We start from the raw sequence: 14,010 nt of genomic DNA on the forward strand, positions 1-14,010 counted from the left end.
ATAAGCTTCATGTATATACATATGAGGAGCCTTTATAAATCACAAATTTGCAACCTTCAACTTCCTCAAGCGCAACATACTATCCTGCAATGAAGTCGCCACCAACGTCCCATCAGGACTCCAAAGATGACTCTCATGCGTAGCCCGGTTCTCCGCAGCCCGAGGTGTCCACCCCTCCTGCACAAACCACTTCATAGGCAACTCACTCATTTCGCCAACATCGCCATCGCCAACACTCCCCCAATCCACCATTCGCAGAGCCTCGCCATGCTGATGCACAATAACCGTAAGGGTAAGACTCGCCATTTCAGCCCAATGCTTGATCCCCAGCGCGCGCGGGATCAGAAGAAGGGAATTCTTATCGCTGGAATACATATGCGCACACGCATACAGATTATCATATTCTCCGTTCTCTTCCCTCTCCCGGATCTGCGACAAAGTCGCAGCGGGGTCCTCGTCCGGTGATCCTTTAAGCCGGTACTGCGTTAACTGGCGATACCGCTCGGGATGTTGCTTGATATCCTCAGTGAGGTTATAATCCTTCATGTCGGTCTTGCGCACGTCTAGACCAGGAAACTCGTGCTCGGAGATGTTTCCCTGCTGCACAGCATCAATCCACCAGTCTGCGTCCACACTGGGGCTAGGAGACTGGTCTTCTGGCAGTTTTGCCGAGAGGATTGAGTCGAAACGCATTTGTGCTGATGTTGGCTGATGCTCGAAGGCACGTTCCTTCTCATCACGCTTGAAGGAGCATATGCACGAGAAGCAGATTCTGCCTGCTTGACGTGCGTCGACGGCTCGTGTGCTGTACATGAATCCATCGCGGATATGTCGCACCGTGTACACATATGGCGTGTCCAGCCGCCCCCCTAGAATAAATGTGCCCGTCATATCCTGCCGGTATTTTAGTCTAAGCCTCTTTAGGAACAATAAATGTATAAAATCTTACGTGAATCACAAAACCCTGACCGACGGTCTTGGACGCGGCATAGGCTGATTGGGCGTAGACATGTCCGCCAAACGAACGCGTTCCCTGTCCAGGATTGTAAGGTGTTGCTAGCGAACGGAACCGCTCAATCTTTTCTGGCTCGGTGGTGTCGGGATGCGAAATCGAGGTATCTTCGAGTCGCTGTAGCGCCATCAACTCAACGAAAGAATGCGGGGACATGAGTTCGCCGTCATTGTCCGGGGCCCCGCGTTGCGGAGACATTGCGCAAAAGAGGTGACAGGCGCTCTGATCTTGGCTTTTTCTTCTCCCAAAGGTTACAAGCTGCGCGAAGTAGTTACTTGTCTCGAAAGGTGAATTGCTTCGCAGGCCGATGGTTGTCCGATCAACAATATCGGCCCCTGGATCCGATGAGAATCCTCCCCGCGATTGTGGTAGGTGGGGCTAATAAGCCAGATTTTGTACGGAGTGCTTTTATATGAAGAGAACCTGTAGGGTGGTATCATGGAGAGTAGGACTGATGGGGTTGATAATGGGATGTATGGGATTGGTACCCCGGACTAAGAGATGGGGCTAGCCGATGCCTCGGCTTGTCAATCTGAGTCACGGTACGATATAGGGGAATGTTTCAAATGTAGAAGTTTGGAACAAAGTATTTGTATAAGTTTGGTATGAGTCGGTTGTCTATATATGTATGAATAAGATGCTTAATCCTAATTTTGCTTTGGGACTTGATCGGATGTGAAATGCATTTCGGCTGGAGCATTTCGCTCTTCGGGTCTACACAAATCAAACAATGACGGCGCTCAAAGAGTGTCCAATGTCAATCCCTGGAAATTGAAATGTGGAAAGGTACACCGAGTGTTTCCATCGGCTATATGGTTTGCTTGCCATGCTGTCCCTTGCCATCTTTTATGGAGGACCGGGGAATGGAGGGAAAGCGAATTGTGGTAACGGCCACAAAATAGACTTGTAGATCAAACTGGTATTTTGTACAATATGCGCCGATTGTGCTGATAGGCTCAAGTGGCAGTTTCCAATGCCTGTGCCATAATAATACAAAGAACAAAAAGAAAAGTGCTGAAATCCAAATCCACGCTTCTAAATCTGATCTCAACAATCAATCAGAGTGTCGTCAAAAAAGTTGCATCGATTAGATCTGGTCAGTGATGGTGGAAACGTTGTTCCACTCGACCTTGCCATTGATATCCTTGATCTCCTCAAGTTTGTCGCCGAGCTTGACCACGGAGAAGTTGATCATGCGCGGGTCTAGACCGAGAGTACGGCGAATAGATGACTGAACAGAGCCGGAGGAGTCGAAGCGCATGATGAAGTGGTGACCTTCAGTGTATCGGGCCTGATGCTTCGTGGTGACCCTGGGCAGGCGGAAGGCGCCCCAGTTGGTGTAGCCGCGAACGACGCCGCCAGAGCGGATGACTTGGGTACCGGCGTTACGGGCAATTCTGCAGCAAAGAAACTTTATCAGTATTTGACAGACTCGGATGATGGGGACCGCGGGCGAAAGTATTGATTTGGACGTACTCTCGCACTTCGTTAAGGCTGCCCGGGCGGACCTGTTGGCAGAGCGGTTAGCGAATCCAGACATATCCTTCAGTCAATGTGATAGTTTCAATCGACTCAAGCACATACAATGGCAATCAGTTCGTACAACATGGCATCGAGGGGTGGCGCGTACTAGATACTGTAATGAAGCGATGACCATCTAAAGCCAGCAAAATCCGACGAGGTTAGCGCGTTGCTTATCAGAGGTCTTGGCATTTTCTTATCGGGGAAACTCCGCCGGAGAAGGGCATCACCTTCTTTCCCTTCTACTTAAACTCTCCCCTCTTCCCATTCCACCTTCCACGCTTCCAATTCCTTGCCTTTATACCTCAAAATGTCCTCCTTTGCCCGTGCCATCCGCCCCTTTGCTTCCAGGGTTCTTACCCAGAAGCCTCTTGCCTCCGCCTGCCAGGTTTCGCCTGCTTTCCGTTTCCCGCGGGGAACAAGAAGCTTCACCCAGAGCCCTCTCTGTGAGTACCATGAACCCTCCAGTACTGTCAAATGCTGCCCAGGATGATTCGAAATACCCTTGGACCGGTGCTAAGCATCACAATCCGTCAAACATGGTTCCTGAAGCTCTATGATGTCACACTTTACTGACGACGCATCAATTCGCAATTATAGCCCAGTTGAAGAAGTACACAGAGTCACACGAATGGATTGAGCTGGCCGACGGCGGCAAGACTGGTTAGTACACCACCATCCTGATCAATTGGTCTCATACACCTGCCTTTGACCAATTGAACCGACATGCCGGGTGTATATGGCCATCCATATTTCACAGAATCTGGAATAGCGAGATAACTAACAAACACTCTTTACAGCCAAGATTGGTATCACCGAATATGCTGCTCACTCGTTGGGTGATGTCGTCTACGTCGAACTTCCTGAGGTAGACCTCGAGATTGTCGCCGGCGAGCCCGTCGGCGCTGTCGAGTCTGTCAAGTCTGCCTCCGATGTCCTTTCCCCTGTCGCCGGAAAGGTCATCCAGGGTAACACCATTCTCGAGGACAAGGCCAAGACAATCAACGAGAGCCCCGAGGGTGAGGGCTGGATCGCTGAGATTGAGGTCGCTGATGTTGCTGATCTCGATGCCTTGCTTGATGAGGCTGCTTACAAAGAGACCATTGATGCTTAGCTTTGTGGAGTGTAAAGATTGATCGTGATTCGTGGTTTATAAATTCCAGCCTATGCTGGATATGGTGAATTTCTCTTTTTTTCTTCAAGTATGATGTCATTATCATGTATGCCCAATGGTGACCGATTTCCTTCAATCAGAGCGTTTAGATTTGTCGATCTGTAAAGGGATCAATATACTGTTCAACAAGATTTCCGTATATGTGAATGGCTTGTGTTTTTATCTCCTTGTAGAGAAACCGTGGTCCATATATCCAGTTCGAGGTATACAGAGCTGGATCATGCAAGTCTCAACAGTGTAATGCAGAATGTCTGTGTACAGGAGGATGAAGTCATGTATGAGGAGCATTACAACAGAAGTTATACAGGAGGTATGGTATCACGGCAGATCGGACACTGTAGGCGAAGTCTCATCCAGCTTTCCAAACAGGCAGTGTGAAAGATATGACGACAAGGAGTGACCATGTACAGCCGGCGACTTAATATGCTTGAAGCTCCATCGGCGACGCTGCTTCCACCTGAGGCAGAAAGTGCGGGGAGAACAGGCACCTCGATATCCTGCATGCAAATAGCACAGTCGAACACCGCTTTCTTGCGATCTTTCTGCTGCTTATCGTCATCCCTGGAGTCACTGACTAGATCTAATTCATCGCCCCGCAAGGATGCAATCGACAGAACGCCACCACCAGCTTCAAGATCCTCGTCCGCTCCGGATACATCGCGCAGCATAGGGTGGTAATCATATGCATGCGGCGCCCAGCCACGAGGTACAAAGAAGCGTGGCCCGAGAACGTCCTGGCTGACTAGGATCCAAGCTTGGATCCATACCCATCCAGTCATGATGAACGCGCTTGTGTAGTCGGGACGGATGAACAACACGTTTCCCCGCGCCGTGAGAAAGTACAGGAAAGGGAAAAGCCGAAGAACACTCTGGCCTGCAACAAAGTCCCATCGAAGGGCCTTGCGGCAATTTCGCATCACGTTTCGGTAGATCTGTGGAACCCAGAAGGAGAGGTAAACTCCTGCCAGAAATCTGGTGTAGATCGAGCCGAGGCGTCTCGGCAGGAGAAAAGCCCAGATTGACAGGATGAGCATACCAAACAGCGCAAGGTAGAACCGTGCGTACATTGTTCCTACGTCGCTGCGAATTTGCCTTGGAGTTGGGGGAGTGGTTCGGGTGGGTGGCGGCGGGGAATCCATCTCATCATCAGGGGCATCTTGGTCGGGCGACAAGATGACCGGGGTGGCCCCCGAGTCTTGCACTGCCGGAGCAGTAGCAGGCAAAGGCAAACTCTCAGGGCGAGTAGTTGAAGTTGAAGGATTGGGCGGACGATCCTGCTCTCTTCTTTCTGGCTCTTGCACTGCCCATATTTCCATCATGAACTTCATTCCAATATAGCTCACCGACAGGAACGCCAAAAAAGATGCAGTAGCCAGAACCAAGAAAGACACTGCCTCGAATAGTTCCAAAACAATAAATGTTAAAACAAATGCATCGCCGAGCGCCATCAATGCGATGGTATAGAAGCTGATCCGACTCCGGGTAGAAGGAGTCGAAGCCTCTTTGATCTGTCGGAGAAGTAGAGTGATCTGGGCAACAAAAACACCAGAAACCACGAAAATGAGACGAGCTGCGTATTTACTGTACTCTTCATGCTTGGGCCCAGTCACATATAGCGATTCAGAAGGAGGGAACTCAGGGGTCCCTTTCGTTTGGAGTATGTACCCGCAGTCTGGGGAGAAGACAACGGCAGACATGACCATAAGAGGAGGATCGGGGATTGGCGCTCCCATAGGATGCCTGAGCTCTTGTTCCATACGCTCCAATAACAATCGGTCAGCAGCGGCATCTCCGAGCATCACTGGATGCTGCTGCAAGTAGATGATATGTTCACATTTAGGCGCAGGGAACTCGGTCTGTTCTGTTCCTGCCAGAGAGGACCAGGGAAACAGTGTCGGGGGTCGATTTTGCTTCTCTGCGATGGTGTCCGACAGCGACTTGAGAAGAAGCTCGTGGGATAGTTTGTGAGTGTCAGAAGATAGCATGAAGTGCGGCAAAGAGAAGATACCGCCAAATTTCTCGCTAGAGGTAGTCAAAATGATGCTTCCGGTGTCTGGAAAGTGTACACCATACAACGAGATGTACCAGGTACTTCCCCAGAAGTCCTCACTTTCGACCGTCAGGCTGGCGCGCATCTCTCGCAAAACTCCATCGGCCATCTGAAGCTCTTCCCCACCTCCCTCTTCTAGATCGAAGTAAAATGTGCCCCCGTTGCCAGTGATATTATGGCTGAATTCACGAGTAAAATATTCATGTTCTTCGGCGATGGCAGTGATGTTCAGAGGTTCACGGCGTTCAACGCCTTGAGTTCTCCGAACCCAGTCTCCCCGGAGCTTTCCGGTTGAATTACGATATACTGGAAGCATGAGCTTGGTCAAGTTCAACGTAGGCGACAGGGTGGGGTCTTCTAGGCCATCCGGGGGTTTTAATCCGGCATTTGAGACGGCGGATTGTAACTGATGGCGAGCTAGGCCTTTAACCTGCGGTAATAGGTCCCAAGCATAGCTGTCGTTTCCCCTCAAGCCCGAAATAGGAAGCCATCGATTGGCGGGCGGATCGAAGTCGCCATATTTCGAACCATTCAACAGACGAAGGACCTGTCGCTCATGATCAAGCTCACGTTGCCGGGCCCGATCTTCATCGATCAAAGGCGGCCGAGACTGAGAGCTGAGGATAATGTAGAACACCAGCAGGAAGAAGAAAAAGGAGCCGCGGTTATCCATCTATGCCACGGAGTCTCGTCATCGGACTCTTCCTCAAAGACAGACAATAAGCATCGCGATGAAGAGAAACAAAAGACCCGAGACAAGCCGGGGGAGCTCAATTAAGTTACAAAAGGAACAAACAGGAAAGAAATAATGAATGACGAGCGCAGTATAAGTGGGTGTCTACGGAGCGGAGTTGATGATGTACTCGACCCCGGGGAGCCTGCCCGCCGGGCACCCACTCCTTGCTGACTCATGACGCCTCAGACATGGTGGATGGGCCGATATCAACCTTGGAAATGTTCTACTTCGGGATTTATACCCCGTGGAATTAAAAAAGAGGCAAGCAAATTGAAGACTATTCTTATCCAGAATTTTTGAGGAACAAATCAGAAATATAAGAGATGTCAATGCACCTGTGGAGAGAATTGTCCACTAAATGCGCGAAGATTTGAATGCTGATATCAAACCGGTTGAATTTTGGTACAAATAGAAAAACGCATACACACAATGACCATCTCAATCATAATAGCTCTTTGCTTTATGATGCAGCAGCCAGGACACCACCCTCGGGCTTCTCATCCCGTCGCCGACGCTTCTCGAGAATAGCCTCGCGGCGCTGTGCAAGCATCTTCAATTGTCTGCTCTCAACACCCTGAAGCCAGTAGCCAAAGCTTCCACCAACACCGGCGAAAAGAGGGTAGACCCAGAGGGATTCCTTGGCGAGAATTGGACGCATCTCGATACCGAGTTGCCAGAGGCGGACGGCAATGCCTGTGGGGATCAACGCGTGAGTTCCAATGGCCATATTAAATAAATTGAATAATTTTTCTACCAAGAAGCTTGGTCTTTTGAAGGACTGGAACCCGGGGACGATATGTACGTACCGAAGCCACTCCAGAAGAGTACTTTGTGAACCATGATCGCGGTCGGGCGCGGGGATGTGTTTGTGATTTGAGTGCGGAAGGGGATCCGAGGAAAAGAATCAGAAATGCAAATGGGTGGATATGTTAATTCAACACCACTGCAGCCGGGGTAAATGGAGGCAGAATTGGATGTTGCCGTCGCAATAGTACAGGAGAGACGAGGTTGAAGCAAATCAGCGGGCCGCAGTTCCCAATCACGGAATAACCATTCTTCCGATCACAGTTGTTATCGCTTATCGCTCGCGCGACTTGAATCTCTCTCTTGTCCAGACCAGTCGTGTTACTATGGGTTCTGATGAGGCAATGCACAATTCTCAGGAAAAAGAGGATGTCCATTCTACGGCTAAACAACCTATTGATATTGAGAGCGTGAAGCGCAAGAAATTCAAAACCGATGACCTTCCCTTGTCTGCTGCGCAACATGCGGTCATTGACAAACTCCTACATTCATTCAAGAAGAAGGGTGGCTTCGATAGTGTTCGCAAACAAATATGGGCTGAATTCAATGATGGGGTATGAAACTTTGCCGAGACAGTGCTTGCGAGGGATTGTCTATATTTTTCTGCGGCTGCTAATCCTATCGGAACAGGAACTTCGAACCGATTTCACCAACAAGTTAGTTGCACTTGCAGAGTCGGAGATCGATCGCGAACCAGCACTTCTGTCCCGCGAAAGAGGAAAAGCAGCGACACTCATTGAGGGCGCGGTGGATCGTGGTGATGTTTACAAGAGCGTGGAGGACTCCATCGACCAATTAGCATCCAAACACCTGGATTTTATCCTCGAATCTGTTCGTGAGATCCGATGCCAGGACGTTGGAGAGGAGGTTGCCGCCCGTGAACTCGAACTAGGGAACAAAACGGATGCAGATTACGAATCATATGTCAGCGCACAGCGAGAGAAGCGGGAAAAAGTGTGGCGTGAAGAGGAGCGCAAACAGAGGGAGATTGAGGAGGAGGAAAGACGGATCAGGGAGGAAGAACGCAAGAAGAAGCGCGAACTTGAACGTCAGAAAGATGAGGAAGACCGGGCCCGAAGAAAGGAGATCGATGAACAGAGGCGAGCTGATCGTGAGCGCCAACGTGAAGAGCAACGAATTCTCGACGAACAGCGAGAACGAGAGCGAGATGAAAGATATGAGCGACGAAGACGAGAAGATAGGGAGCGATATCGAGGCTGGGACCGCGACCGCAGTCGAACTCGAGAGAGAGACCGTTTCCGTGATCGCTCTCCGGCCTATCGCTCCGACCGTGGCTTATCCCCTTGGCCACGAGATTCGAAACACGATAAATCATCTACATCGAATGCTCCAACTCCTTTGTTAGCGCCGCTTGTGGATGAGAAGTCACTCGAGGAGGCTGCTTTGCAAATGCTTCTGAAAGAAGGCGAAGAACTTGCAGCCAAGGCTCGGCAGAAGCCCGAGTTTGACTTTGAAGAGGCTGAGGCTATTGAAAATGGACTGAAACCACCAGGGTCAACCTTAGGGCCTGCCAAGAGTGCGAATGATTCCAGATTTTCCAATACATCTACGAGAGCAGTCAGCATATCCCGAGATACTGACCCAAGGCGTGGTTCACTTGCAGACCGGGGTGATCGGACCCGACATTTGACGCGGGATCGAAGCCGTAGTCGCTCGCGACGACGGCGAACATCCCGTTATGATACAGACCGTCGACGTGAACGGTCCCGGGATACTTCTGTGAGGTCTCGAGATCGTGATATGGATGCACGCCGTGGCTACCGCGACTTTCGGGATGACCGAGGTGGTGGATGCTACAGACCAAGCCATCGCAGCCGCAGTCGATCCGCCGGCCGGCGTGAGCGAGACCGCAGCCGGAATAGAGATAGAATACGAGATCGATCCCGGTCCAAAGAGCGCAGCCGCAACCGAGACCGAGATCATGACAACTATCGCCCTCGGCGCAGTCGGCCCTCTCGCTCACCTGTACGTCGGCGTTCTCGCAGCCGCTCACGCTCGCGCGCTCGCCCTCGCGATCGCCCTCGGTCACGCTCTCGATCTACTCGACGGAGATCTCGGTCTCGGCGTCGCTCGCCTTCTCCCACTTTAGATATTGACCGCTACGTTCCCCCCACCAGCAACCGGAGCAAATCACCCCGCCGCCGGGTCCGATCACCAGAGCGAGAGCGAGAATCCCGACCCCGGCTAAACGACATTGACCGTTACAAACCTATATCTGAACGGGATAAGGACCCGACTCACGCAAAAGAGGGAGCTCTTGAGGTTGGCATAGAAAAAGAAAAGGAGAGGGAACAGGAAAAGGAAAAAGACAAAGAGAAGGATGCAGATGATCGCCGACCTCGTCGACAAACACCTAGTCGTCGAAGGAGCCCAAGTCGCCAAAGGAGCCCAAGTCGACGAAGAAGTCCAAGTCGACGAAGAAGTCCAAGTCGACGAAGAAGTCCAAGTCGACGAAGAAGTCCAAGTCGACGAAGAAGTCCAAGTCGTCGCCGAAGGAGCCCAAGTCGACGCCGAAGTCGAAGTCGTAGAAGGCACCGGAGCCGATGATTTTCACGCTGATATTTTGTCGTGTACAAAAGGGACCAGTGAGGTTTTACTACTGGCTTGCTGTTATTCTTTTCGAACAACCCTGTAATAATAAAATGTATGGCCCAAGGCGTTATAAGCGTCTGAATTTCCTTGCATACTACGATTTGTACCCTAAGTGTTCCATTTAACCTAGTTCACTTCGATGCTGTTGTACTTAGGTAGATACCTACCGAGATCACATCTAGGGATGGATGGATCTAGGGTGTACCTAATCGATAGCCGATAAGCTTATCCGTTATCAGTTCTCCGCCCAAAAAAGTTGAAAATGTCCGACTTCCAACCAGACTCGACAACATCCACTCTTCCAAAACTCAGAAAAAATCGGCGGGCTATTGGACACTACATTGAAATATATAAAAAAGCTCGAAATATCTTGTTAAAACCCATTCCAACCCTTGACCCCCACATCAGCGCATCACAATCTCCCAGAAATCTCTGCGAGCCCCATCAAGTCGCATACATCCCAAATACCCAAAACATGACTAAAGCGACCACAAGATCTGAGAATGCTGCAAGCAATCCCTCTCCGACGCCCATCAACTTAACAGACCGCACTGCACCCCGCCGACAGCGCGCCAACTCTGTTCAATCATCCGACTCCGACCCAACCTCCTCCTCAGGCTCATCTTCGGAAGACGACAGCGAAAGCGAAAGAGAGGATGAACAACACTCTGACCGAGAAATGAATTGCATAGGAGAGTCATCGAACACCCACGCACATGTTCCTGATCCTTCCCCATCATTACCTCACATCGCCGGCCGCCCGAAACCGCGCATACATCGCATGAAAGGCGATTCGGATATTTTGTCACGGCTTAACGCTTTCTTGCCAAAGATGAAGGATGCAAATGAAGATTTGCAGAAGCAGATTGAAGCTGGGAAGGCCGGGGATTTGATTCTCGATAATGCAGATGAGAATGGAGAGCAGTATATTGAGATGGTAGGGGTTCTGGATTGTCCCTGATGGTAGTGATAGGCTTTGCTGACTGATATCAGGACCTTGGTCTCGGAGTTTTGGAAGAGAAGCGCGATGGTGATCCTTCAAGTGATGAGGAGAGTGATGACGAAGGGCTTAAGGGTGCCACTAGGGATGGAAAGAGCCCCCAGGAGATGAATGACTCGGACATCATTGGGAAGCTTATGGGCGGTAAAAATAAGAAGTCGAATACGGATAAGCCGTCCATCGAGGAGATGGCTCAGTAGACACTTGTTTGGTTTGGTGGGGTTGTATTATTTCTGACATTTGGTTGTGATGTGTGGTCTTGGTGCAATCATGGCGATTTACTGGTTTAGCATCTATGTATTTGCATGTCGTACCTAAGCTCTGTATTGTCGTTTAGCGTCTAATGTTTTGCTTTTTTTTCCTCTGTAGAAGTGGCTCTAAACCAATTGCATGCAGAAACACACACCCATACATTCATTCCCTATATATGTATGTCACTGGTCAGAAATCAAGTCTAGGTAACAGACATGGAAAAAGTAGAAAGTAGTAAAACAGAAACACGAAGATCGCGAATCTCTATACATGCATGAACCCATCATGCACTATGACCGAATGACATTATTAAAAAGTGATAATTTTGCATCGCGTTCGCTGTCTCGTTTAAACCACTTCCTTGATGCGGCAAGTCCAACCAGATTCCTGGCTAAGGAGAGGCAGGCTGTAGTAGGTCAGTATACTGATTAGAAAGAGACGGGAAGGACTGCACTAACCTCGCACCAAGACACCAGCCCAGCTCGTTGTTCTTGATTTTTTTGGCAATCTTGACCTCGCGGGACAAGGGCATTTCGTAGCCGGTGTGCAATAGGCCCATCATGAAGCTCAGGTCCATACACCAATCTGGACGATCCCGAAGTTGCACAAGCGCATTATCCTCACCCTCAAACTTAATGGCCTCGAAGCCCTTCCATTCACTCTCACCAGCACAGACGGTGGAGGTCAGCTGGTTGAGTTCATCCAGAGTGAAAGATTCCGGCATGCCAAGAGGAGCCGTGCGGTCGAAGAAATAAGAGAAGATGTACACGTCTTCTCGGGCAAAAGTCTTCGCGAGAGAGGGCTGGTGCACGCCGTTGAAAGAGCAGGGTGCAAGCTTGCACTCGCCGCTCTTCTTCAAAATTTTCTCGGCGATACCACGGCACTGGGCGCCCATAGACTTGTCCTTGGGGCCGACCATGGTCACTTCGACTTTGGGCCCCAGAGGGTGGTCAGCGGGAAACTTGAGTGTAACTGTCTTCTTCATTCCAGGGCCAATGCAGGGGTTAGAGATGGGCTGCTCCACCCAGGCCAGGTCCTTGGGGCTCTGAGCTAGCATCGCCTCTACAACAATGGTGTTCATAGCCTCGCGGGCAGCCATGAGACCGTATCCCAAATGAGAGTGCTGGTACAGTTCGAATTGGCGGCCACCGAACTTAAGGTCATACTTGTGGTCACCGGCGGCGAGATGCTCCGGCATACCACCAGCCTTGCTCTGCTCGAAGGTAGGCTGGAAGACAATCTGAGTAGAACCACCACCCAGATCAAAGATAGCGGCCGTGGGAGTCTCGTCAGGGCCACCGATCTTGCCTAACAAGTAGTTTGTCGTAATCCAAGCGTAGACACCTTCGTCTGAACCATCCATGATCTGAACACCACCCTTCTCCTTGGAGACAACGGGGAAGGGATAGACGGTCTCCAGGCGGTGTCTAACGGCTTCCAGAATCTTATCACTCATTTCAGGACCTAGAAGACGAAGTCCGGCCGTAGCCTTGACGGCAACCGGAGAGCACGACCTGTACTCCTCCGGAACCGACTTCACAGCGACATCCATAAGAGGGTCCAGACTGAGGGCTGCACCCTCCGCATCCTCTCTAAAGGAGCTAAGACCGGAGCCTCCTTCCTTCTTCTTCGTTTGTTCGAACACCTCGTTCTCAAGTTCGGGGGTAGGGCCGCAGTTGTTGAATCGGTAAACATGAATCCGGGACCCAGTGCTGCCAGCATCGATCATAAGAGCATACTGGATAAGAGGCTTGGATGAGTCAAACGGTTTGGTGCATACTCTCGAGGTGGATGCGCCACCGGTTGAAGGTGGTTGCTCTGCTAAATGGTCAGTTCTGCGAACGGTAGCGCGCAAGGGGGGCACCGACCGTTGGTAAGACTCGAAGTACTAGGCTGGGACGGGGAGAGCCACACTAATACCATGAAAATGAAGGCAATGATTGCGCCCGTCTTCAGGTAACGCGATCTCTGAGTCTGTCCCATGTTGACGGGTTGATTTCCGGAGATTCGATTGGATTCAATGGACTGTGGTATAGCAGATCCGTCGCTGCGGGAGATGGAGCGGTGACGGCTGGCGGAATCAACGTGATCAAATTTGCTGTTATGGGTTTGATTGTCGACTCCAGTCGACATTCGAGCAGTTGTCGAATTATAAAGGTGCAGTGACAGGTGGCGTTTGTCGCTAGCGCAAGAATGGTTGAACGATTGTAGTAGAGGAAGAAAGCGAAAAATAAGCAACCATTGATCCCAATGTCCTCCAAAAACACCAAGCCTGTCTTGTAAGAAGTGGATGGATGTAAAAGGGAAATTTGTCAGGAGAGAAAGGAGATCAGCGTTTCATGGTTGTGGCGCAGAGGTGGCGTTGAATGCATGCATGGATGTACATAAAAATACAAACCTTGGGAGAACTTCCAAGATCTACATACTAGGAATGTATATCATAGGATTAAATCATATTTCTCTGATATTAAGACTCATCCTCCAGCATATCAAAGGGAGTACTGCCTGCAATTTTAGCGCAAATTACATGATTGATGGATTTATTGCCACTTGGGCATACCTATATCCCGAGTCTCAAAATGAGGGAGATACCTCTATTTCCCTATGTATTAAAACAAACGACTTAGAATACGCGCCAGACGCCCTTGCTGTGTAGTAAGATCGGACCACTTGATAGGTACATAGATATCATAAATTGGCCGGAAGCATCTAACTTTGCCCAGTTGGTATGTAGATAGCCGGTACCGGCAAATGGTGGCTCACTAATGTTTGTCATGTTTGCATTTAGTCGTATTTGACTTCCCCGTATTAGTGGCTTGTCGACTGTTCAAGTCAATAATCCTCTCTG

The 14,010-nt window shown here is 50.2% G+C and overlaps 9 protein-coding genes across 9 annotated transcripts; 3 read left to right on the top strand and 6 right to left on the bottom strand.

Moving 5' to 3' along the window:
• Window positions 1-39: 39 nt before the first annotated feature.
• Window positions 40-1,210, bottom strand: N7500_005629 (acyl-CoA thioesterase; the record flags this gene model as incomplete). The annotated part of the gene is made up of 2 exons (XM_056676773.1): window positions 40-894; window positions 950-1,210. The coding sequence occupies 2 exons, from the start codon at window positions 1,208-1,210 to the stop codon at window positions 40-42; spliced, it is 1,116 nt and encodes a 371-aa protein (XP_056531773.1).
• Window positions 1,211-2,099: 889 nt separating this feature from the next.
• N7500_005630 (mitochondrial 37S ribosomal protein bS6m) lies at window positions 2,100-2,639 on the bottom strand (the record flags this gene model as incomplete). Its single annotated transcript, XM_056676774.1, has 3 exons — window positions 2,597-2,639; window positions 2,489-2,520; window positions 2,100-2,409 (listed from the first exon to the last, which is right to left on the bottom strand). The coding sequence occupies exons 1-3, from the start codon at window positions 2,618-2,620 to the stop codon at window positions 2,100-2,102; spliced, it is 366 nt and encodes a 121-aa protein (XP_056531774.1). The 5' UTR covers window positions 2,621-2,639.
• Window positions 2,640-2,843: 204 nt separating this feature from the next.
• N7500_005631 (glycine decarboxylase subunit H) lies at window positions 2,844-3,647 on the top strand (the record flags this gene model as incomplete). Its single annotated transcript, XM_056676775.1, has 3 exons — window positions 2,844-2,979; window positions 3,134-3,196; window positions 3,334-3,647. The coding sequence occupies 3 exons, from the start codon at window positions 2,844-2,846 to the stop codon at window positions 3,645-3,647; spliced, it is 513 nt and encodes a 170-aa protein (XP_056531775.1).
• A 359-nt stretch (window positions 3,648-4,006) lies between these two features.
• Window positions 4,007-6,430, bottom strand: dscA (ubiquitin-protein ligase dscA; the record flags this gene model as incomplete). The annotated part of the gene is made up of 1 exon (XM_056676776.1): window positions 4,007-6,430. One exon carries the CDS (start codon window positions 6,428-6,430, stop codon window positions 4,007-4,009), a length of 2,424 nt encoding a protein of 807 aa, XP_056531776.1.
• A 523-nt stretch (window positions 6,431-6,953) lies between these two features.
• On the bottom strand, window positions 6,954-7,333 carry N7500_005633 (putative NADH-ubiquinone oxidoreductase 14 kDa subunit; the record flags this gene model as incomplete). Its single annotated transcript, XM_056676777.1, has 2 exons — window positions 6,954-7,186; window positions 7,300-7,333. The coding sequence occupies 2 exons, from the start codon at window positions 7,331-7,333 to the stop codon at window positions 6,954-6,956; spliced, it is 267 nt and encodes an 88-aa protein (XP_056531777.1).
• Window positions 7,334-7,403: 70 nt separating this feature from the next.
• On the top strand, window positions 7,404-9,691 carry N7500_005634 (BOD1/SHG1 domain-containing protein; the record flags this gene model as incomplete). Its single annotated transcript, XM_056676778.1, has 3 exons — window positions 7,404-7,447; window positions 7,491-7,851; window positions 7,928-9,691. Coding segments are annotated over 3 exons (2,169 nt in total), but the record flags the coding sequence as incomplete, so codon positions are not given.
• On the bottom strand, window positions 9,672-10,031 carry N7500_005635 (uncharacterized protein; the record flags this gene model as incomplete). The annotated part of the gene is made up of 2 exons (XM_056676779.1): window positions 9,672-9,873; window positions 10,006-10,031. The coding sequence occupies 2 exons, from the start codon at window positions 10,029-10,031 to the stop codon at window positions 9,672-9,674; spliced, it is 228 nt and encodes a 75-aa protein (XP_056531779.1).
• A 354-nt stretch (window positions 10,032-10,385) lies between these two features.
• On the top strand, window positions 10,386-11,110 carry N7500_005636 (NOPCHAP1/New4 family protein; the record flags this gene model as incomplete). Its single annotated transcript, XM_056676780.1, has 2 exons — window positions 10,386-10,847; window positions 10,904-11,110. 2 exons carry the CDS (start codon window positions 10,386-10,388, stop codon window positions 11,108-11,110), a joined length of 669 nt encoding a protein of 222 aa, XP_056531780.1.
• Window positions 11,111-11,510: 400 nt separating this feature from the next.
• Window positions 11,511-13,295, bottom strand: N7500_005637 (guanosine diphosphatase; the record flags this gene model as incomplete). Its single annotated transcript, XM_056676781.1, has 3 exons — window positions 11,511-11,568; window positions 11,621-12,980; window positions 13,031-13,295. The coding sequence occupies 3 exons, from the start codon at window positions 13,293-13,295 to the stop codon at window positions 11,511-11,513; spliced, it is 1,683 nt and encodes a 560-aa protein (XP_056531781.1).
• Window positions 13,296-14,010: the final 715 nt, after the last annotated feature.

This window comes from Penicillium coprophilum (assembly GCF_028826855.1).
Source record: "Penicillium coprophilum strain IBT 35676 chromosome Unknown utg000004l_segment0_segment0, whole genome shotgun sequence".
Classification (NCBI taxonomy): domain Eukaryota; kingdom Fungi; phylum Ascomycota; class Eurotiomycetes; order Eurotiales; family Aspergillaceae; genus Penicillium; species Penicillium coprophilum.